Source organism: Neovison vison, chromosome 8, assembly GCF_020171115.1.
Source record: "Neovison vison isolate M4711 chromosome 8, ASM_NN_V1, whole genome shotgun sequence".
NCBI classification, from domain to species: Eukaryota; Metazoa; Chordata; class Mammalia; order Carnivora; family Mustelidae; genus Neogale; species Neogale vison.
The window spans coordinates 41502613-41525782 of NC_058098.1; the positions used below are offsets into that span (position 1 = coordinate 41502613).

The 23170-nt window shown below is 42.6% G+C and overlaps 1 protein-coding gene across 4 annotated transcripts in view; it reads right to left on the reverse strand.

The window, feature by feature from the left end:
- KIF16B (kinesin family member 16B) overlaps window positions 1-23170 on the reverse strand; it is a 290601-nt gene that overhangs the window by 96132 nt on the left and 171299 nt on the right. For 3 of the 4 annotated variants that reach the window (XR_006386154.1, XM_044263477.1, XM_044263479.1), the window contains exons 18-20: window positions 3584-3616; window positions 3177-3230; window positions 299-1657 (exon numbers count right to left, since the gene is read on the reverse strand). Coding sequence is in view for 3 of the 4 variants with exons in the window: in XM_044263477.1 (XP_044119412.1) it covers window positions 299-1657; window positions 3177-3230; window positions 3584-3616 (1446 nt within the window). In the remaining variant the exon portion in view is untranslated. The remainder of the gene's footprint in view (window positions 1-298; window positions 1658-3176; window positions 3231-3583; window positions 3617-23170) is intronic. The other variant, XM_044263478.1, reaches the window with a different exon arrangement.

Sequence of the window (23170 nt, forward strand, 5' to 3'; positions counted from 1 at the left end):
TACAAAAACATTCTTGTTCCATGGGTCAGTGGAATAAGGGACAAGGGCTTTGGTTTCTTTGTGTGTTTTTTCCAACTGTAGACCAACAATTCTAAAACGAGGCTCCCAAGGAGAAAAGAAATGTTTAGGGGTACCTTTTCAGCTTTTGTTTGACAATAACCATTTGCTGGTGTATTAGAGAACACACAGGCAAAAAAGAATTACTTTTGTAAAAGACAGTGAGAGACGCACCTTCTGGTAGAAAACACGCAATCATTTGTCACCTACAGTGTGCTACACTCTCCATTCCCAGTCTCACCTCTCCCTGTCCTTCTCCAGGGCCTCCTGCTCAGCTTCCAGGCTGGCCCGGAGCCCGGCCCGCTCGCTGCTGCTGCTGTTCAGCGTGGCCAGCTTCTGCCTCTGCTCCTCGATCTCCAGGCCCAGGGTGGAGCGCCTCTGCAGGGCTGAATGCCTCCTCTCCAGACTGGCCACGGCCCGCTCCAGCGCCTCCCTCTGCTGCTTCTCCCGGGACTCAAGAATCTCCTTTTCCTTCTTTCTCACTTTTTCCTCCTGACGAGCAATGTTGGCAGTGAACTCGAAAGTGGCTTGGAGCTTCTGCAGCTGGCTCGCATTGGCCTGGTACTGTGCAAGCTGTTCTTCTTTCTCTTCCATTTCTTTTTCCACTTGATACAGAGTGTTGTCTAAGCCGAGAGGACCTCTGTCAAGGATTTCTAACGCTCTCTGCTTCTCGTCCAGCAGGGTCGGCAGATGATTCTGCAGGAGGTACTGGAGCTGGCGGGCTTTACACTGCAGCCTATATTCCGCCGGCTTTATTTTCTCCAAATTTGGAACCGCCGGGGCGACATCTGCAATGCTGTCATCATTGTTCTCCAGCGGTCTAACATCCTCCTCATTTGCAGATTTTAAACGTTCCAGGAGGTCTTGTTCTTCCTCGATTTCCTTTTCCAGGAGGTCCTTCTGCTGAACCAAGTCTTCTTCCAAGTTGGCCAGCTTGACCAGCTGCCTTCTCTTGAACTCGAGGAACTGCAGCTGAGCCCGTTCTAACGGCTCACCATCCTCGTCCCCTTCGGCCCGGGCCTCCTTCGCCCGCAGGAGGGACTCCCGGATGCTCTCCAGGTCCCTCCTGTCCTCCTCCGCCCTCTGCACCTCGCCCCACCGCAGGAGCCCGATCATCTCCTGCTTCTCACGCAGCTGCTCCTCCAGATGCGCCACGAGCACAACCTGCTCCTGCTCCTGCTCCTGCAGCCTCCTCTTCTCCACTTCGAGCTTGGCGTACTGCTCGTCCTTCTCCCTTTTGAGCCGCTCCAGCTCCTGAAATATCTGGAGCTTCTCGGCCTTCTCATTGTTGTTGAGCTCCTGGAGCCGCTGGAGCTCCTCCTGGACGCGGAGAAAGCTCTCCTCCTCTTGCCTCTTCTTCTGCAGCTCGATCTCCTGCTGCTCCCTCAGCCTCTCCTCTTCAAACTTCTCCTTCTCGGCGAGCAAGTCCTTCAGCTTGCTCTCGATGTGGAAGCTGCGGCGCTTGAGGCTCTCCTCCTGCTTGCGGATCTGGAGCTGCACGATCTCCGTCTCCTTGCGCTGAGTCTCCACCTCCTGCTGCATCCGCTCCAGTTCAGCCTTATCTGACTTTTGCTTTTCTTCCATTTCTTCTATGAGTTTCCTGAAACGCCAAAGGCAGACCGATTACCATTTGGTGGCTACATACAATTGCCGTGCTAACTTTTCCCCGACTGAAATGTTCTGAAAATGGACAGACGACACCCTTCGCGAATTCAAACCCTTTGCAAAAATAAAAAGTGGGGGGAACTACCTTCCTTTTCATTTCCAGCAGCATAATGCTTCACTTTTTTACTCTGTAACTGTCCAACATATCATTTGCCTAATCTCCTGAAGTAGCCTCTGATATCATTTCTTTGTAGAGTCTATAAGCATAATGTGTTATGCATGATATAATTTTAAAAGCCCCCTGAGCTCAAAGAGAAAGAAGCATGCCCAATTTAAATTTAAATGGGAATAATTTTATTCAGCCCAATGGCTAAAACTCAATAGAAATTCAGTTACAAAATGACATTAAATAAAAATGCTTATGCTGTCCTCAACTCATTGGGGTCAAATATCAAAGTTAAGATAATTGACAGTTCATTGTTCCAGCTCAAATAACCACATGCTATTTAGCATTTAATCACTAGTTTGGACAAACGGTAATCACCAAATGGCCCAAAATATTAGTTTATTAACATGTAACACTGAAAATAATATGAGTCTCCATGAGAATACCGAGATGCATGATTGCTGGAGTGACATGTTATGTTTGGTCCTGGAGAAGAGATGATCCCCACTGGGGCTAGATCTGTGTTTTGAGGTTGGGATGGCCTCCAAAGCAAAAACACAGGGTAAGCAAAACTATCAGTACATGGCTTCCATCTCCTGACCCACCTAAGATCTATCTTATATGATGCTGGAAACCAAACTAAATCATTTGTAACATCTAAACTCCAGAGTCCAAAAAATAAATATCCAATCTGAAGATTTTCTGTGGCCTTAGTTTCTACTCCAATATCTATCCTTTTTCCATTTCTTGGCATGTTAAATAGGATGGGGGTGGGGAGGAGAAAATGCTTATTAGCATTATCAGATAATTACATTCAGAACATATTAAAAAAACTCTCCAAATCAGCTAAGCAATCACATACACACATACACACACACACACACGAGAAAAGTGAGCAAAAAAATATAAAGAAGCAAATTACAGAAGGGAAATACAAATGGCCAAACAACATAAGCAAAAATGTTTAAAAGGTGAAGAGGCATAAGGTCAGGGAATTGTTATTCTTTGGGTTTTTTAAAACCTCAGGAGATATTACTATGGAGGACAGCCTTTTGAATTAGATATAAACAAGTACATACATGGAGCATTAAATTTAACAAGTGCATGAAATTTGCCTATTGACTCTATTCCTTTTCTCATGAGTATTTGAAGATGTACTATTTGAAAATTCAAACGTGCAGTAAAACGAATCAGCTAGAAGAATGACCTGCAGTCATTAAACACGTAAATACTTGACACAGAACCAGAGGGAGGTCCTGAAAGAGACCCTAAAAAACTCTGTCTGGAAGATTAATGTGAGAATCCACAGACTACAGTAGTGTTAAAACTGGTATCCCAAGTGGCTTACCTTTTACTTTCTAATTTTTCAAGTTCTTCACGCTGTTGCCGCTCAAATTCAAGTCTAATTAAAAAAAAAAATGAAAATGAGTCACTTTTCTGAAAGAGTTTTTCTTTCTCTTATTCTCTGTATATAGTTGCATATTATAAGGAGCATCCATTTTTTAAGCATTACTTTTAATTATGATGGATTAGCAAGTTTAAAATGTTTTCTTCGCTCTATGACTATGATTAGAAATTAGACATACATTTGGGTGCTTGCATTGAGGCTGAAAAGAACATATTTTACTTGAAGGAAAACAAACAAAGCACCATTGTATTGAAAAAGCAGGGTTAAAGAAACTTCTGAATGATAAGCATGTCTAGTCTATGCAGCTTAATCACTGATGAGTGTATATAAAAATGGAGAATCTCTACCTTAGACAGATGGGTCCTTTTATAGGGAAAAGACTGCCAGGGAGGTAGAGAGAGAGGGAGAGAGCACAGACATCAATTAAGAAAAGAATTAACTGGGGGAAACATCAGGAGAAAAGCAGTAAGGTACTTAAAAAGCCAATAGACATGCACACATTGAAATGGCGTTTTATACATATCACATTTCCCAATAATTTCTCAAAGCAAAGACTCCAAAGAGTAAGCTGTGTTATGTTTGCACACTTCCCATCGCAATGGCAGCACTAAAAATGAGTACCAGTAATAACTGGGACAGTGGTCAGATCCGCAGTTTTACTACTTGGTACATGGTTCATCAGGATCCTCCTATCACCAGTAGTTCTAGGATACAAGTTCTTGGGAACTACATAGCTTGTGAATGGGTTTACCACAGTGAGAGCAAAATAAAGTGGGCTAGTCACCAGGAATTTTAAAACAACTTGCTAAAATATTGATAACAGAAATTGATTTCTTCTCAAATACTAGACTTAATAACCAAGAGTTCACGCTTCTTCTTAAATGGTAATTCTTAAACTCACACATTTTCCCATTAAGGTAAATGCCAGATACACCTAGAAAGCTGACTATGGAAAAATTGATCACCAACTTTCCCATATAATGGGCAAAGGCAGATTGGCCAAAGTTCGCTTTACAAGGTGCCAACAAATATTTCAGTTAGATGTGTTACCCACTTCATTTGGACTAATATTGAGCGGAAGATGTCTGGTGGCTTTTGTAAGCAGACCTGCGTGCTGTGCTGAGCATTTATCCATGTTAGCTTACTTAGTCTCCCCAGCAAATCCTAACAATAACAAATAGTATCTCCATTACTCAGATGAGGAACCCAGAGCTCACATATGCAAAGGAGCTTATCAAAGGTCATAATGGTGAGATGTGGTGAAGCCTGGATTTGAACCCAAGGCAGCCTACTTCCAAAACACTGTCATTTAACTCATAAGCAATGCTCAGATTTGTGACATGCAATAAAAGAACTAAATCCTTTACTGAAACTTGTCATTTATAACTATCCTACTATCAAATGAAAATAATCTACAGATTATAGGCATTGCCATCCATGAGAAAACAATCACATAAATGTTTATGAAAGGTATTTGCCAATCCCCAAGCTCAGCATGTATGTCATTATGCTAAGGATAAGGTTTCATTAAAGTTAGTATAAGACTATTCTCTTTTATACAATAGTAAAGAGAACTTTGGAAATATTTTATAGTAAATACCTCTTTAGACTTCAGTGCAGTCTAGGCTTTCTAGAAATATTTACATAGTCAAAAGGCATCACTAGATCAAATACTTTCAAGACCAGAGAACTTCCCTAACAGAATTGTCTTTAGTTTCTGCTTTTACTTTCTATGCACACCTCATATAACCACAAGCACATCCTGCTCTGACAATGTCACAGGCACGTGGTCATAAGCCAAATGCTCCTCTGAGAGTTGGGAGACCTGGGTTCAAATGAAATCCTGTCGCTGAGGACTGTTTTTACAAGGGGCCGGTGCTGGGCTGGGTTCTTAGCAGGCAATACCCTCACTCTGTTCTCCCAACCCCGCCAGGTTGACATGTTTCTCATCCCTATTTTACACAAAAAAACTGAGGCTTAACACAAGGTAAGTAGCAGAGGGAGAACTTGAATCCAAGTGTGGTTATTCATATCTGGGCTGCTGACAACTAAGACTATCACAAGTGAGCTGTGTGGCCTAAGGAGGTCACAAAATGTGCGTTTTGATATCTTCATCTCTAATGTGATGCTCTGGAAACCTTTTTTTTTTTTAATTGAGCATGGCATCAGGCATGGAGGGGCTCCGGAGATGCAGCTGTCTATAAGGGTGACATGGTTTCTGACCCCACGGTACTCCCAGTCTGTGACAGTCAATAAATATAAGTTGCAAGCCAGGACTGAGGAAGAACATAGTGTTATCACATACGGAATGGAGTACTGATCCCAGAATTTGGTAGTACCTAGGATCAAGGCAAGCTTCCTGAGGAAACCTTAACCTAAGCTGTGCCCTTCTACTTCGAGCATGATAGAGAAGCTCAATAAAACCAGATCTTGGCCTTCTATGGGGGGTGGGGAGTGACAAGACACAAAGCTTAACAGGACAACAGAAGCTAGATGGTGAGGAGCCTTAGAGGTTATATTAAGGACTCTGAACTTGATCCTAAAGATGGTGGCAGAAAAGTACCTTGGAACAGGGTTGTCAAAGAACACAGAGGCCTGGTGTTCCACAGAGAACAGACAGGAAGGGAGCAATACGGGAAGCCAAGTACTAGGAGGCCATTGTAGTCACATGAATGAGAGCTGATGGAGGCAAGACCTAGCATAACTGGGATAAAGAGATCTCTGATCTTCAAGAGGTCAAGCTGACAGAACTTAGGGGACATGATGAGAAAGGAAGAGTTACAAGATCCCCCCTCAGGTCTCTGGCCAGGCTACACAGGAGGTGGGAGGGCAGAACCTAGCTACCAAGAGAATGAGTGAAAAGGTCTGTAGGTCTAAACACAAATTCTAGTGACTGGGAGACCATGTATGAGTTATTTAACCTTGAACACTTAATTTTCATGGAAACTGAAGAAAATAATAAGCCCTATCTCAAAGGGTTATAACCAGGATCCAATGAGGTAATACAGAGTATGTAGGGCACCAGCACATATTAGGTGCTCTAGTGTTGCCTCTCATTGGTAGAATCCACTGGGATGAGGAGGAGCACTGGGAACAGAGTCAGTGGGAGTGGCAGAAGTAGCAACAGTAGCTGCACTAGTGCTAGTGCTCCCAGTGGCAAAGACAAGAGTAGTAGCTAACACTCACTGAAGATTCACTCTGTACCCTGGTTCTAGGGACTTTGCATTTAACTCTTATAATGGCCCTGGGAGGTAGGTGCCATCATTATCCCATTTTAAATGTCAGAAATGGCCGTATTGCTAGTAAATGCAGAATAAACCTTGACTCTAGAGCCCACAATTTAATCTCTTCCCCATTCCGCCTTCACAAAGTTAAGCTCATTTTTATACCTGTCGAATCTAATGATTCCAGAGGGTCATCCAAATAGAGACATCAAGAGGAAGGAAGATACATACAAAGATCTAGCTCTCAGGCCCTCATCAAGGAGGTAATACAGACTTGGGATTCACCAGCATCCAGACCAGAAATGAAACCACAAGAGTGGACGAGGTTACCCAGGATGTACGTACAGAATGAGAATTAAGGAAGCTTAGTGTAAAGTCTGGAAGACCACAGATACTACAGTGACCAGCAGAGAACAAGGCAAGGGAACAGTTCAAGACACAGAGAGAAGGTCAAGAAAGGGTAGGCAGTGGAAAGCAAAGGGAAAGGGGAGCAGTAGTATGAAATGCTTATGGAAAGTCAAGTGAGATAGGGCCCAAATAGAACTCGCTGAACTTAGCAACATGGAGGTCACTGGTAAACTTGGAGTGAGCTTTGTTGGGTTGGGGCCAGACTACAGTGGACTGAGGTCTGAATGGGAGGAAAGTAGAAAGCTTTCTCAGTAATTTTAGTTATGAAGGGGGGCTGTGGTAGTTTAGGAGAATGGGTGCTTATTTTAGTAGTTGGAAGAGACTAGTATATATTTAAACCCTAGTATAAACAAGCCAGAAGAGAGAGGATATAAAAAACTGGGGACAGGGTCCCTGAGGCATAAGAAGAAGAGGAAAGAACAATAGCTAAGAGCATGGGCTCTGGAATTAGTTTATCCCAGAAGTCTATCAAATCCTGGCTCTCAACCTCTCTAGGCCTCAATTTCCCCATCAGGAACTAGACTCAAGAATAATCCTGGTCCTTGATAAGTGGAGGATCCCATGAAAGTATATAATGAGCACTTAGCAGTTAATGAATATTAGCTATGAATCCTACAGCATCCATAGTACCAGTGGGGGAAGACAAGAGCAATTCAGCTGTTGGGATTTTTCTCTCAGAACTTTGTATTGTCTGTGATATATTGTATTGAAAAACAGTATTTTTCTCTTAGACTTCTGTATTGTCTGTGATGTCAGAAGCAAGGTTCTCTGCTAGAGGAAGGTGGTGTGTTAGAGGCATAAAGAACATGAAGATTATTGGTAATAGCCAAAGAGGCCAGCAGGCAAGAGAACTGATAAGAACAAAAAGCAATAGGGGGTCGGTGGGCATCATTCAAGTTTAGAGACTGATAATTTACAGAGACAGCAATCTCTGTGTTGATGTGACTTTCTCTTATAGCATTGAGCTGAGATATTGGATACAGGTTCAGGGCAAGGAGATAGTTTAGTGGACCCAGCTGAGTCTCTTTGACAAGTGAAGAAAACCAAGGGACCATCTGAGCATTTGGGAAGAGGATGGCTTACGTGTTGGGGATGAAAACTTGGCTGGACAGAGAAGTAAGTGAAGACAAGGCAAGGCTTGCAGGTCAAAGTGAAAAATCCATGAAGTCTCCAAGCTCAAGACATGAATTCACTAATGTAACCATGAGTATCCACATGGAATCACCCAAGGTAACGGCAGGACTGAAAAAGATGGCGACGCTTAGAAGGTAAGCAGATGACAACAGTAAGGATAAGCAAAGAGTGGGAGAGCCAAGTGCCATAGTGAACAGATCAGAGTGCTCTGCAGGGCACAGGAAGGGTGGTCTGAGGGCAGCTGAGTCTCTGGGCTGATGAGATCCCTGACTCTTCCTTGTTTGAAGTTTTCATTTTGGAACATTTGATTGTGATGAGGAAAGGAAAAGTACTTGTACCGGTGGCAACTGTCAATCTTAGTTGTATGAGGTCGCAGCTCTGACCACTCCTGAAGAGTGGCATCTAATGACATGGAGGTTCTGAGTTAAGAAATCAGAGACACATTCCCATTTTAATTATTAATGAAGAAGTATGGGTTCATTTCTATGGTCTGTTACTAAAAAAGGAAAATCTGGACTGTTTTCTACCAAAAGCGTTATGTCTGCAATAACTGATGACTTCCATTTCCTAAAAAATAAGAGTCAAGAAAAAATATAAGATGCTTGCTCTTAACTTAAAACCAAGTCCCAACCATTCTGAGGAGAGACTGATAATTACAAAGTCAAGAACTGTGTTTTAAAATATGAGGTGATATTGGCTGTTGCTGGTACTGTATGATTTCCATTAAATATTACATATTTACTAATCGTACTTTAAAAAATGCACCTCTTTCCTTAATCAATGATAATTATTTCAAATAGCAAACCTCAATAAATTGTAAAATATAAATGTGAATGTGTTGGTATCAAGAAAAGAATATCAACTATAATTGTATTTTAATGTGGCTTCATTTTAAATAAGTATAATTCACTATCTTATTTTACTGGAATAATCTTGGCCCCAAATGCTAATTTCCTAAATGTTACAATTAAAAGGAAAGCCACAAAAGGATGTGATTTTTGCAGCTGTTTTTAGCATTTTAAAATGACATTTGGAAGTACATATACTGTGGTAGGTCCAACAAAAAAGCATAGCATGCAATCTATTTTTATGAGAAACAGCCTCTTTTTTTTTTTTTTTTTTTTTGCATTAAGAGACATCTAGCATTTTTAGGTATAATTGCACATCTTGTGATTTATATTCCTGTTATCATCGGCAATGAAAAAGCAAAGGGGTGGGAATTTCTCAGTTCGCACCATGACATTGAAAGTGAGACTGTGATTATCAAAAAAAGAAAGAAGAAAAGAAAAATTCTAAATGAACTGAAAGCATAAATATCCGAGCCCTTATGTTGTGCCAATGGTGATTAGTTTTGTACCTTTGATGTCATTTCACGTTTGAAAAGAAGGAAAACAGCTACGCAAGTCCAGCCAACACTGAAGCTGGCAGTGGGGGGGGGCAGGTGTGGAGGGCAGCGGAGACTGAGCCCCAGACTCCAGTACAACTAGAAGGCAGTCACCTGGCAGGAGAGGTGAGCTGAAGGCAAGGCAGTCTCCACATTCTCCACACAGATATTCTCCAAGTGTATGTGAACAGGTAAGGGGGAAATCCTCGGGCACTGGATAAGCCAGAATTTTTTCCACCTGATTTTTGGGTTCCAATTAAATATAGAGACAACCCGTGCGTGTGCAACCTGCAAGGGCGCACAGGGCCCTGCATTCACTGTCTACTGCCGCCAGCTCGCAATGCTCACTATTTGAACAAGAGGCCCCAGGTTTATATTATGCACTGAACTCTGTAAATTATGTAGCTGCGTTCTAATCAAGTACATGTCATTGTTTTAAAGACCTGGGGCCTGTTACCCAGAATGGGTGGCGGTAGTCCATGGCGCAGATTCTGGTAAGGGTCATATGGAAAGCGGTTAGAAAAGACCAGAACTCCAGGCCAGATGGTTCACTTCTCCCTGATCCTTTGCAAGGGATTAGGTTTCCACAACAGTGGGTTCTATAATGGTCAGACCAGAATGGCTGATGTTCTTACCCACCCTAGCCTCCTCAGGAAATTCCAACCTGTTTCAAACCACCTTACAAATGAGCAAACTCCCAAGGAGACTGGGGGATCTTAAAGACTGAAGAGGATGTTTGGATTTTCATGCTGGAGTTTGTGCAGGTTCTATCCAATTATCTTCCTGACATTCTAGATGTTCTTTAAAGGCTGAGCAGAAACCAGAGACAATCCCACGGAAGTACAGAGAAATGCATGAAAGGAATAACCTGGCCATCCATTCAGAACCTGTCTCTTCATGGAAAGGCTCTGAGGTCTTTCCTGTGCACATCGTTAGAAGCTTTTTTTTTTTTTTTTAAGATTTTATTTATTTATTTGACAGACAGAGATCACAGGTAGGCAGAGAGGCAAGCAGAGAGAGAGGAGGAAGCAGGCTTCCCTGCTGAGTAGAGAGCCCCATGCGAGGCTCGATCCCAGGACCCACGGATCATGACCGGAGCCGAAGGCAGAGGCTTTAACCCACTGAGCCACTGGAGACCTGAGAGTAGCTGCTTTGTGGAGACAGTGGAATCCGTGCACCACTCCCTCCTCATTTCCCTTTCTTCCCACCCCCACCCCCCACCATTGCACAACACGGCAGGTTATCAGACTTACATACAACTGTGGTTCAAGGTGCATATATCAAAATGAAGGTCTCACGATGCAACTGAATCGTGGAAGTAGTGAAATTAAACCCCTTTTAGTTAAAAGTCTGAGTTTATAACAAAAATATCCCTAGTACTCGGGAAACGATTTTCTAATGAACTTTCAAATCCCTAGTCTAGAAAGTACTCACTAAAGACTTTCAGGAGCCAGTCTTAAGCCTTTTGTATTGCAAATGGAAAGTGCTCAAAGAAACAAAGATTGTTTAAAAAAACAATAGTAAAATTCAATACCATAAGTGTTTTAAGTAGATTTCGCCCCAGCGTATTTCCGTAACAGTGGTATAACGTCCTCCAATAAAGGCAGCCAGGACCACATGTTAAGCCCAGGAGACCTGCCCGATCGAGCTGCAAGATCACAGGCAGTTACCACTACACATCAAGAGATCATGCATTCGACTTGGCACACACCCCGACACTTTGCCCAGCCCTCCTACTATTTTACAGGCCAGGAAACTGAGGCCCAGAGATTATTAGAGAGAGGCCCAAGATGACCTCTACTTTAGAGGAACCAGGAATAAAGTTTGCCTCTTCCTACTCCTCCTCCTTTTTTTAAAAAAATATTTGTGTATTCGTTAGAGAGAACAGCACAAGCAGGGAGTGGTGCAGAGGGAGACAGTGGAGAAGCAGACGCCCCGCTGAGCAAGGAGCCCAATGCTGGGCTGCCGGGCGGGATCCCAGGATCCTGGGATCATGACCTGAGTGAAAAACAGACACTTAACCAAATGGAAGGCAGCTATGCTCACCACTATACCACCAACGCACACTTAACCAAATGAACCACCCAGGCGCCCCTCCTCCTCCATTCTTACTTCAACTCTGGAATTCAACTTCACCTCCACAGCTGAAGTCGGGTAACTTTTACCTTAGAAACAGCCTTCCAGTAGTTAACAACAATTCATTAGTCCAAGATGTACCTCTCTCTGTTGGATAAACCAGAATAGCATAGCGCAGGTGATTTTCCTGCCACTCCATTCAGCCACGCATGCCACCTATCCAAGAAACCTGTGTCAACACCTACTATGTACAAGGGCAATACAAAACAGATCAAGTGCCTTTGCCTCTTAAGAGTGTATTACAAGTGAAATAAAATATGCATGCATATCAATCACACAGAACATGATGAACCCGAGAAAGTTCCATTTTTAACAGGAGATGGGGTGGAGGGAGAGCATTTATAGCTGCAGGGATGAGAGGACGCCTTGCAAAGGAACTGCTGTCGAGCCGGGCCTAGACAGATGGACAGAATAACAATGGGCACAGTGTGGTGAGCAGGGAAAAATCTAGTGGAGGAAAAACAGGAGCAGGAAGACAAAAGATACAAACAAAGGAAGCAGTAAAGAGAAGGTCTGGCTGTTGCTCTGAACAAATAAAGGGAAGTGGTGAGAAATAAAACCCAAAAGATAGACCATGGGCAGAAGGTCAAAGGTTAAGCTGACACTCTTGGGAGCACCTTCGTGAGTGACCTCTCCTCCCACCAACCTGTGGCTCTTCAGCCCAAGGCACTGAGTACCAAGTACAGAATTCATTTGTTCAATATGGCATCCAGGTGCCAGGCACTGCCCTAGGCACTGTGGATTCAGCAAAAGGAACCAAGTCCCTGCTGTTACAAACCCTCCATTCTAGTGAGGAGGACAGCTACCTAACAATGTCTATGGTATGTGATCAGTGCTATGCAAACAGTGAGGCCAGGAGAGAGGATGGAGAGGGAAGGAGACCTTTAGGAGAGAGCTAAATGGAGGTAGTGACCACAGGGAGGCATCTGCTGTCAACATGAGGGAGAAGCCAGGCCAACAACCAGGAGACAACATGCGTGGCCTGCTGTGAGCACAGCAAAACCAATATGGCGAGTAGATGGAACCAGGAGATGGTGATATACAAGAGCAACTGTGGCCCAAGAGGGAGCCAGGACCCAAACCGCTTAGGGCCCTATAGATCACCGAGGGCAGACAGAACTCCCACCAGGGCTCCTTGAGGACAGAGACCTGCCTTAATTGACTGTGTATCCCAAGGGCCTTCTGCAAGGCACCTAGCAGGTATTCAACCAGGACTGCCATGAACAGTGCTTTGAGGTCAGTGACATAAGGCTCAGAGCCAGACCCCAATTACCCGGTCACAGAATACCTAGGCAAGGAAGAGACGCTGGCAGTCAATGCAGAGCTCTCTTTGCTTTAAGAAAGAACAAGTTTTGGTGCTTTCTACCCTTCTCAAGGTGAAAGTTAATCAACTGCAGCAAATCTAGAAAATTCAAGGAAGTAAAACACTTACCAATACAATCACCATGATTGTTCATTCCATACTGGTATACAACCTTCAGCCTTCCAGCCACACACATATACACCCAGACGGGGGCCAACAACATGGCTTATTTTGTAACAGTTCCTCTTAACGAATATTTTTGACAAGTCCCCAGATCATTATCTATTAACTGTCTAACATAGTTTAATACCACGCAATTCTAGAATCTGATTGTGCCATGATTAATGTAAGCAATCACACGTTGTTGGAAAGGTCCATAGTATCTGACATATAAAAATTTGGTGGGATCTACAGTGGGCAGCCCAAGAAGTTAAAGAAAAGCTGTACCTGTTTGTAAGCAGAGAGAAAAGAGAGAGCACACAGGGAGGTCTGACAATGTGAAAAAGACTTAAAATGCATCATAGCTCCTCTCCCTTCACTGAAGTGAAGAGCTTTGGCATTACAAATCTGCTTTCCACATTTGTACTCCTTTGATATCGCCTGTTGAAAGACAAAATGTTAACACACCTAACCAGCAATGCTTTCACAGTGCATGCCTCTGTTTCGGGCTGGGGGGAGCACAGGTCCCCAGTGTACCTGTTGTACCTCCCCCCAGCCTGTCCGCCCACTCCTGGCTCTCCACTGTCATGCTTTTTATGGTCTGGGCCCTCAAATATTCCTTTCCTTATTTCTCTGACATCTCTTTATTCTTTCCCTTGTTGCTTTAATGTGAGCAGCAGCTGTCATCAAATAAAGAGAACAAGGGGGTGTGGATTTAGCTGACAAAAGGAAAAAAAAGTAGCAAAGATTTATATAAGTGGATTAATTGCAATGTAACCAACAATTTACGTGTGCGTGGAGGGGGTTAGAAATAGTTCCAAAAGCCCTTTACGATTAAGCCAAGAGTTACATTCATGATATAAACAGGATGAAGACTTGGGGCGCCTGGGTGACTCAGTTGGTTAAGTGTCTGCCTTCGGCTCAGGTCATGATACCGGGGTCCTAGAACTGAGCCCCACATCGGGCTCCCTGCTCTGTGGGAGTCTGCTTCTCCCTCTCCTCCCTGTTGTGCTCTCTCTCTCTCACTGTCTCTCCCTCTCAGATAAATAAATAAAATGTTAAAAAAAAAATGAAATGAAGACTCATCTTCAATGACATGGGGAAAAGTTTACAATAAAATGTTAAATGAAAAAGCAGAATGTAGAACTATATACCAAGTGTGATGGCAGTTTTGGTTTTTTGTTTTTAAGTAGCCTCCATGCCCAGCAGGTCGCCAGCATGGGGCTTGAACTTGTAACCCTGACATCACAACCTGAGGTGAAATCAAGAGTCGAACTCTTAACCAAATGAGTCACCCAGGCACCCCAAATTTGTTTTTTTAAGTAATCTTTATAATGCATAATTATAATACCTAATGTACAGTTAAACATACATATTATGAATATAAGTAAATATTACAAATGTAAACCAATCATCGTTTTTTGGTGGGAGGATTGTGAATGCTTGTGATTACTTTATTCATTTCTGAATGTTTTACTTTTTTGTAATAAGCATTTCAATTTATAATGAGACAAACTACCTGTTTCAAAATTTTTTCTTAATCTACTGTGATTAGAACAACCATTTTACTTCCTTTTTGCTTCTGTGAATCTCTGGTTCATTTCCATTTTATCCAACAACAATGATGATTAACCTGGGTAGATCATCAGATATGGGGGTTGCGAATGGGAACTAAACATCTAATGGGGACACAGCTACTCTGATGGGGGCACGGCTACTCAAGGTCAGAATTACGGTCTGTGATAGAGGGAGGGGTTGGTACTGCTTCATCAAGGCACAACAATTCATTCACATTCAATTGTCCAATCAACAATGATTTCTCAAACACCTACTGAGGAGCAGAGATGCAGTATCACGAAAGTCAGACCCTTTCACTTACCATTAAATCTATAGACCAAGAGACAAAATTATCAACTTCCAAGGGCGACAAAGGAAAGACAGAGGATGCTCTGAGTGAACAGTCAAGGAGATGAAATTGGGTGGAAGCTGGTAGGGCCTCTATGAAGAAGCAACATTTAAACTGGGATCTTAGAGACTATGTAGGGCTTTGTCCACATGTGGAGTTGGTGGACATATGGACAGACAAGTGTTTCAGGAGAAGGAAACAGCATAGGCAAAGAGCCAGAAGCAAGAACAGATCTTCACAATTAGAACCCTTGACTAAACCAGCAACAAGCTCTCATCAAATGAGCTAACAAATTACAGAGAGCTCATGGTGTGTATTCAAGTAATACAATACGTTACATCAAAGGAAAACCATACTGTCATTAGGCATGAAGAGGAAATCTGCTATCTTCCACCCTTGCCCATAACTACCATTCATTTCACTAGGAAAAGCCTCATTTCCTCAGGTGACCTTTATAGTTCAGCTTTCGACTGTGCAATTATAAAATGAAGGAGGCAGAAATGTAGCCCACTCCTCAGATAACACAAATCTAAAGTAACCAAATAAAGACAGACTGTTTTTTTGTTTTTTTTTTTTTTTTTAATTCTACAGCTCATCTGTAGTTCATCATTGCATTTCTGCAAACTTTGGAAACAGAAAACACAGAAAGCTCATCGCCTTAAGTGGCTCACAGTGGAATATCGTTCAAGGACAAAAAAGAAAACAGGGGGGGAAAAGTCAGTAATTAACACTAATCTCCATTAATGGAGGGAAGAAACCTAATGCTTTCAGTTGTTTTTATCACATGTTCTCCAAGACTGTATCTTAACAAGCTATTTAAGGCATTCTACAGCAACTTTAAAGTTAGTAAATGGTCCATAAAAAAGCAAGACAATGAAGACCAAAAATTGGAGGGGAAATCAGCCATGCAGCAAAGCAAACTTTTGAAAAATGGCAAAGCCCGATAAAATAAACCGCAGAGACAAACACTGTAAATAACCATCAAAGAAAACTCAGGCTAACTACCAAACCACCAGCAACATAAATATTGCCAACTACATGTATAAAACTTCCACACTCAAGGTCAGCAAGAGAAAAATAGATAAAGAACAGATACAGTCCTGGGCAGTCAGGAGAAGGGCAGAGCTAGCAGGGTACTGCAATCATAGGCAATATGACCTTTTCTCCCAGGACTGCCCCAGAGACCATGGCCTCACCTGAAGGTGCAAATCCCATCAACAGTATGTCAGCCATGACCAGATTCCGGTTCTTAAGCCCCTTGTACACTGGTACAATTAAGTGGGGGGAAATAAATTCACTTCCTTCATATTTATTAGATGTCTGTTAAGTTCCAGGTGCTATGCTGGGCACTGAGTGAACAACAAATTAGCTTCTGTGCCCATTTTCTGGAAGCTTACAGTCATCCACAGTGAGGTGAAGGCTCAACACAGGATAGGATATAACCCTGTGACTGTTGTCTCCTTACTTTCTCCCTAATGTGACACATTTATCGTTTCCATTAAAGGCAGGAAATGGGGAAGGAGAGCATAAGGCAGAAACAGGGAAGGCTGGGAGACAGGAAGGAAAATGAAATAAGATGGCCCTTGGCAATGCAGGGGGTGGGGCACCAACCCCTCACACAGCTGAAAATGTTTAACTTTTCACTCCCCAAAATCTTAATAGCCTCCTGTTGACCTGAAGCTTTACTGATAACATAGTCAATTAACATACATTTTGAATGTTACAAGTATTATATACAGTATTCCTACAATAAGTAAACTAAAGAAAATAATAATATAAAATTAATATTTAATATTTAACTTAATATTAGAGAAACTATTAAGTACATCTTAAGTAGTCATATACTGTATTTATCGAAAAAATCTACATATAAATGGACACGTGTAGTTCAAATATCAACCCCCGTTGTTCAAGGATCAACTGTACCTTCTTTCCATATAATTGTTTTTGGCCAGTGAGAAGTCCTCACTGCTATCTTGATGCCTCCAGAGTTTTTGATCCAAATCCCAGAACTCTTCATTCACAATCTAGTTCCTTCCAGCTTTACATTTTGAGATGTCAAACCTACTCTTCATTAGGAAGGACCAGGAAGGCTGAAGCTAAGCACAAACAGCGTCCTAAAAGAGCATGGAACTCAGTACAGGACATACCAGGTCCCTGATGAATCCTTGATGATGGTCAGAATGCCCAGGGCCCAGGACGTGCTTCCAGAGAGAGCCATTGTTAGCAGGATTCTCCAGAATCCTGGTCCTGTGAACATCACCTAGAGCTCCATCCAGGAGGGTGTACCCATAGTGGTAGAGTCTACACTTTAAGAAGATCCCTCTCCAGTTGGCATGCAATTAGAAATTCTCAAAAAGTATTGGTGGAAAATGGTGGTGATGTGGGCAACCATTCCATAGAACAATTCGTGAACATGTATCAAGAGCCTTAAAACAATTTATATTTCTGGACTAGTAATCTCTACTTTTTTACCCCCTGAGGAAGTAATCATGAATAAACACAAAGATTTAGCTACAAATATGTTCACCCCCCATTGCTTGCGATGGCTTAAAACTAGACAATGAGATGCCTACTGATAAGTTACAAAATGCCCACAGAATTCCATATCACATGGACATTAAAATAATGTAGGAAATACTTACAAAAGGAAAAGGTAAACAAGTGTAAAAAAAAAAATAAGTCCAATATGAACTCATCTTGGTAAAAGACCACATTTAATATGTAAGTATGAGTGTGTGTCTGTGTATAAGCGAGTATACATGTATGTGCCCACGCACATACAGAGAAAGATGGAGAGAGGGGGCTACATGATAGGACATTACATAGGTACAGATTAGAATATACAGTGACATGTTGACTATGTAGAAGTTCTTTTTTGCTTGTTTGTAATTTCTAAATTCTCCAAACTGAACATATTAAAATAGAAAGCTAGGTTAAGAATAATTACCCCTCATCCGTTTTCACCCCCTGATTGTTGAGGACTACAGACCATCCTCACTTAGAAGCGTTTCGTAGCTACTGAGGTCCAAGGTGCCCCAGATGCCAGCCAATTCTCAGCTCTGAATGCCACAGTCCATCATGCTCCTTGGATGGCTTGCCAAATACATGTCTGATTTTTGACTTTGATATTTTGGGGTCCAAATGGATTTGAAACCCAGATGTTTCTCCTCTTCAGAATTTAATTATTCAAATATATCCATTTAAATCAACCCACCACTGGTTAGTGCTTAAAGGATGCTAATGCACAAGTGAAAATTTCTTCCTTTATTTTCAAGACTGAAATGAATTTGGAATGTATATAATTTTGCTTAGGGCACTTTCAAGAAGCTGTGAAAGCTTCCACAACCTGCCAAATTAGCTGTCTGTTTGCAGTCTCAGAACAAGACAGAGGATGCCTAAGCAGCGGGCTTGCTTTCTTCATAAAGACTGTGCCGGTCGAGGAGGAATGTTTCCTCTGCAGCAAAATTATTTCCTGGCAAAGACCCTGGCTGGGCACTACTCCAAAGTGGAACTAACTCCCAAAGGAAGTCACCAGGCTGCTTTGCCTCATCCAAAATTTCTTTGGCACCAAGTACCACGCATGTGTGTATACAAATCCTGGTTTCCAGGGAGCTTGAGATACAGGCCAGCAGTAAGTTCCAAAACTCTGTTAGAAATGATACACCCAACTTCATGTGCCCACTTTGACTAATAAAATGTTCTTGGGCAGCAAGGACTTCACTTTCAAAAACTCCAAATCTTACTATGATTTAGAGCATAGGGTTTTTCAGACAGAGGCTATATGAAGAATTAGTACATGACCTACTGAACAACAACCAAGGTTAGTTGGTTCTTACTGCATACGATAATCTACAAACCAGACATACTTCTTCTAGAGGACATTGCTCTAAGAGGAACTGAATACTAAGCAGTAATTTTTAGTCTACTGCAAAAATTTTTTAAAAAAAGAAAGAAAAAGAAAAAGTCAAGTCTATACAATACCAAAGAAACCAAGAGATATGTTCACTTTCACCCATTAAGAAAGCCACAAAAAAAGTATACCTGTATGACCAAAAAATGCAAAAAAGTTTTAGGGGCCAGTTAAAAAGTGCAGATACTACAATGTTGAGAGGACCCATTTGAAGCATGGGGCACGTGAAGACCTAGGAGCAGACCCATCCTTCGCGCTGGGAGCACGTCTGTTGGCCAAAATGGACAGCTCAATGAACATCTCTTAAGTGTCCACTAAGTGGGAGCTTCTGGAGATTAAAAGACGAGTAAGGAACAGTCCCTGCCCACAAGAAGCCTACTGGGAAAGCAGCCATAAACATCAGTTAAATGGATTTAGAAAGACTGTATGATCAAAGTACGCACAAAATGCCTGGAATAGAATAGAGAAGCAGTTAGCTCAAATCACAGATGCACAGGCTGCCTCTTGAGGAGACAATTCTGATACTCATTCTCGAAAGACGAAGAGTACTGGCCAAGGGAAGGAGTGTGGAGGTTTTAGTAATGGTTTAATGGACAGGCTTTACACATAGGCTTGAACTGGAGAGAACTGTGAAGACGTTTCATCCACTTAAACTGAAGCATAGAGTTCAAGGGGGAAAGTAACAGAAGCTAACAATGTTAGAGAACAAAGTCATGGATGACTGTGCTGGGGCTTAGAAGTAATCACACAGGGAACTGAGGGGCCAAGCCAAACGCTGGGAAGCAGAGATGTCTTAGAGAAAGAAGAGGTCACTGCGAAGGGCTGAGGAGGGGTGACTTAATTAAGGCTGGGACAGGTTTCCAGGGACAGGTCAATGAGTCTGTCCTATGCCACTGCATAAAGGAAGTCAGGAATCACCATCAGGGCCGTGACAGTCAACCTGATGGCGCTCCAGCATTTACTACTCCTCAGGTATTAACCATATTGGCCATTTATTTTATTATTTTTTTAAACTGAGATATAATTGACATATAGCATATTAGCTTCAGGTGAACATGTGATTCTATATTTGTAGACACTACAAAATGATCACCACAATTAAGTCTCGTTGCCATCCATCACCATAGCTACAAAAAAAATTTCTTCCTGTGATGAGACCTTTTCATATAGACTTAGAGACTTTGAAATAAGCCATACAATATTGACCATAGTCACCCCACTCTATGCTACTATGTATTACGTTATTTATTTTATAACTGGGAGTTCGTATCTTTTGGCCACCTTCACCCACTTCACCCTCCTCCCCTCTGGCAACAACCAATCTGTTCACTGCATCTATGAGCTTGGGTTGTTTTATTTGGCTTTGGTTGATTCATTTCTTTAGATTCTACATATAAGTGAAATCATAGGTATTTGTCTTTCTCTTCCTGACTGATTTCCCTTAGCATACGTAATGCCCTCAAGGTCCATCTGTGTTGTCACAATGGCAGAATTTCCCTTTTTTTAAATGGCTGAGTAGTATGTCTGGATTGCTGATTAGACAGGGGACACGAAATTCTGTGCTAATCACTGGGCTTGGCCCCCTGCTGATCAGAGAACTCTGTGACTAGGACTTGCTGCAGTGAGATGCAGCACACTGCGAGGGGACAGGTCTGGGCGGCACTGCACAGCTTTCCCTAATTTCAAGGCACCCCAGGAGTCCTAGTTTGGCATGTGCAAAAGACAATCGCTCCTGGTGTGCAGATTTCTGATAGGCTTTTTACCAAGGTCTTGCCTGTGCAATCCATCATGCTCCAAGGTGACTGAGCACCAATCTGTCTTACTCACTGGAGTCCCAGTACAGGCCTGGACAAATGATGGGCCCTCAAACAGTAGCTAAATGGATGAGGAAAAAGTGGCAGAACTTATGAACATTGATTTCACTCAACAGGGGAAACCACCTTCACCCTGGGGTTTTGACAGGCCACACAGACTCCAGCTTTGCCCAGGGGGTACACGGTGGCTGACAGAGTACTCAAATGCACAGTCACTTACAGGAGAGAGTTCAAGGCCTGGGGCCCAGTGTTTCAAGGTCGTGCTCATTATTCTCCCTGCCTCCTGACAATGTGCTCTTCCTTCCCGTGCGTGTGTACTTCTGCTGGGTAGCACACAACCCCCAACCAATTATCTACGCCAGAAAACAGAGGGCAATCTCTTTACTTCTCATACCCAATTTATCAGCTAGGCTTCAAGACTTCCTGTCCCAAATGGCTCTGGAGCCCATCTCTTCATCTAGGTAACTTTGACTGCTACCTCAGTTCAAGCCCTTGCCTATGCGTCCTTCCTGTAGCTTCCCTGGTGTCCCTGTTACTCCACTGCCAGAGTGACCCCTCTCAATGCAAAGATGACCAATCTCTCTCCTTGGCTAGAAAAGCTACTTGGATGCCTACCATCAATGAGCTGATTAAAATGAACTTGGCAGTGCTTGAGAGAGGTCATCAGGAAGTCAATCCATGTTAGATTTATGTTCATCATTTATTTACTATACTTTTGGGGGGAAGGGAAACTGAATTTTGAGATCTTTCTTCTTTATTTCCAGACAGTATTTTCTAGATTGGACATTCTGGAAAAAAATGGAAGGAAAAAAAGAATGAAAAAACAAAACAAAACACCACAGTGATATACCCCTCATACTCATTATGATGGCCATTATTTAAAACACACACACACATACATACACAAACAAACACACACACCCACAGCAGGAAACAAGTGTTGGCTATGATGTGGAGAAATTGGAACCCTTGGGTGCTGTGGGTGGGATCGTAAAATGGTATAGGTGCTATGGAAAACAGGATGGCAGTTTCTCAAAAAACTAAAAATAGATGAACCATACGACCCAACAATTCCACTTCTGGGTATATTCCCAAAAGAACTGAAAGCAGGGACTCAAACAGATATTTGCACGCCCATGTGCATGTCACCATTATCCACATCAGCCAAAGGGTAGAAGCAATCCAAGTGTCCATAAACAGATGAATAAATAAACCAGATGTGGTGTGTACGTACAATGGAATGTGATTCAGCCTTAAAAAGGAAGGAGGACGTTCTCACACAGGCTGTAACAGAGATGAACTTTGAAGACATTATGCTCAGTGAAATAGGCCACACACAAAAAGACAAATGCTGTAGGAGTCTACTTATTTAAGGTACCTAAGGCAGTCAAATTTCTGAAAACAGAAACTAAAATGGTGATTCCCTGGGCTTAGGAGACAGAGGGAATAGGAGCTATTGTTTTAATGGCCAGAGAATAGAGAGTTCCGGAGACTGGCTGGCACGATAGTGTGAATGCACTTAACACTACTGAACTGTACACTTAAAGATGGGTAAGGCAGTAAATTTTATGTTAAGTGTATGTTGTCACAATGTAAAACAGAGCAAGGAAATGAGCTACCAAATGTTTATAAGTATATAGAAAATAATTCTCCATCGCATTTGGGGCCATATATCTTCATCACGGTCATTTGTTCTGGACATGCTAATCAGAATTTATAAAAACACGACACATGGAGAGAATTCTCCAGAAGAACTGAAGGGAGTGATTTCGATTCCTAAGGGGCGGGGGTTTAGGCCAACTCTTTGGTTAATATTCTTCCCCACTTTGCCCTCCAAGTTGAGGCAGTACTACCTCCAACAGTGTCATGTCCTCAACTACAGAGAAGAAAGACCAGGGCTTCCAGCTGATATTCACTTAGGACCCTTATAACCACCGCTAGCCCCTCCCATACCACCCTTCTCTGGAGATGGGCTCTGGCTACTTATTCCAGGCTGGGTGTGACTATGGCATTGAGAGTAGGCTAAACAAGGTAGAAACTAGGGGAAATGTTATGATATGGACATTTGGGTTGAAGACAAAACAGCTCCTATGAATTAGGCTTAGGACTCAGATTCCACAATGCTGGCTGGAGGCGATCTCCGCGTGAAGAGTCTCTGCAAGTCTCTCACCTTCTAAGTTACCCAACACATCGGAAGGCGCTCCGTGAAGAGGATCCCTTCCCAGACCTCCCCAGGGTGGGCTGTTTACACCACCACTCTCCACCATGAATCACGTACTGCCTGGCCTTGGCTCAGAATGGGTTCACGGGCATGTGCCGGTTCTCCCAGGTGAGGGAACACGCATCTGACACGTAAAGGTTCTCCACACAGAAGACTCCCAGTAAGTACGTGCTGATCTGTGAAAGCACCTCAGTGCTACTTTTCCATCCTGAGAAACTAATATGCTTTTGTGACCAAGCAACTTATTACTAGATTTAAGGAACTACGTAGCCAGGGTCCAAGTAGCAAACATATTTCTTTCAATGGTCTTCCAGTTTACTGTGTGGTACTTA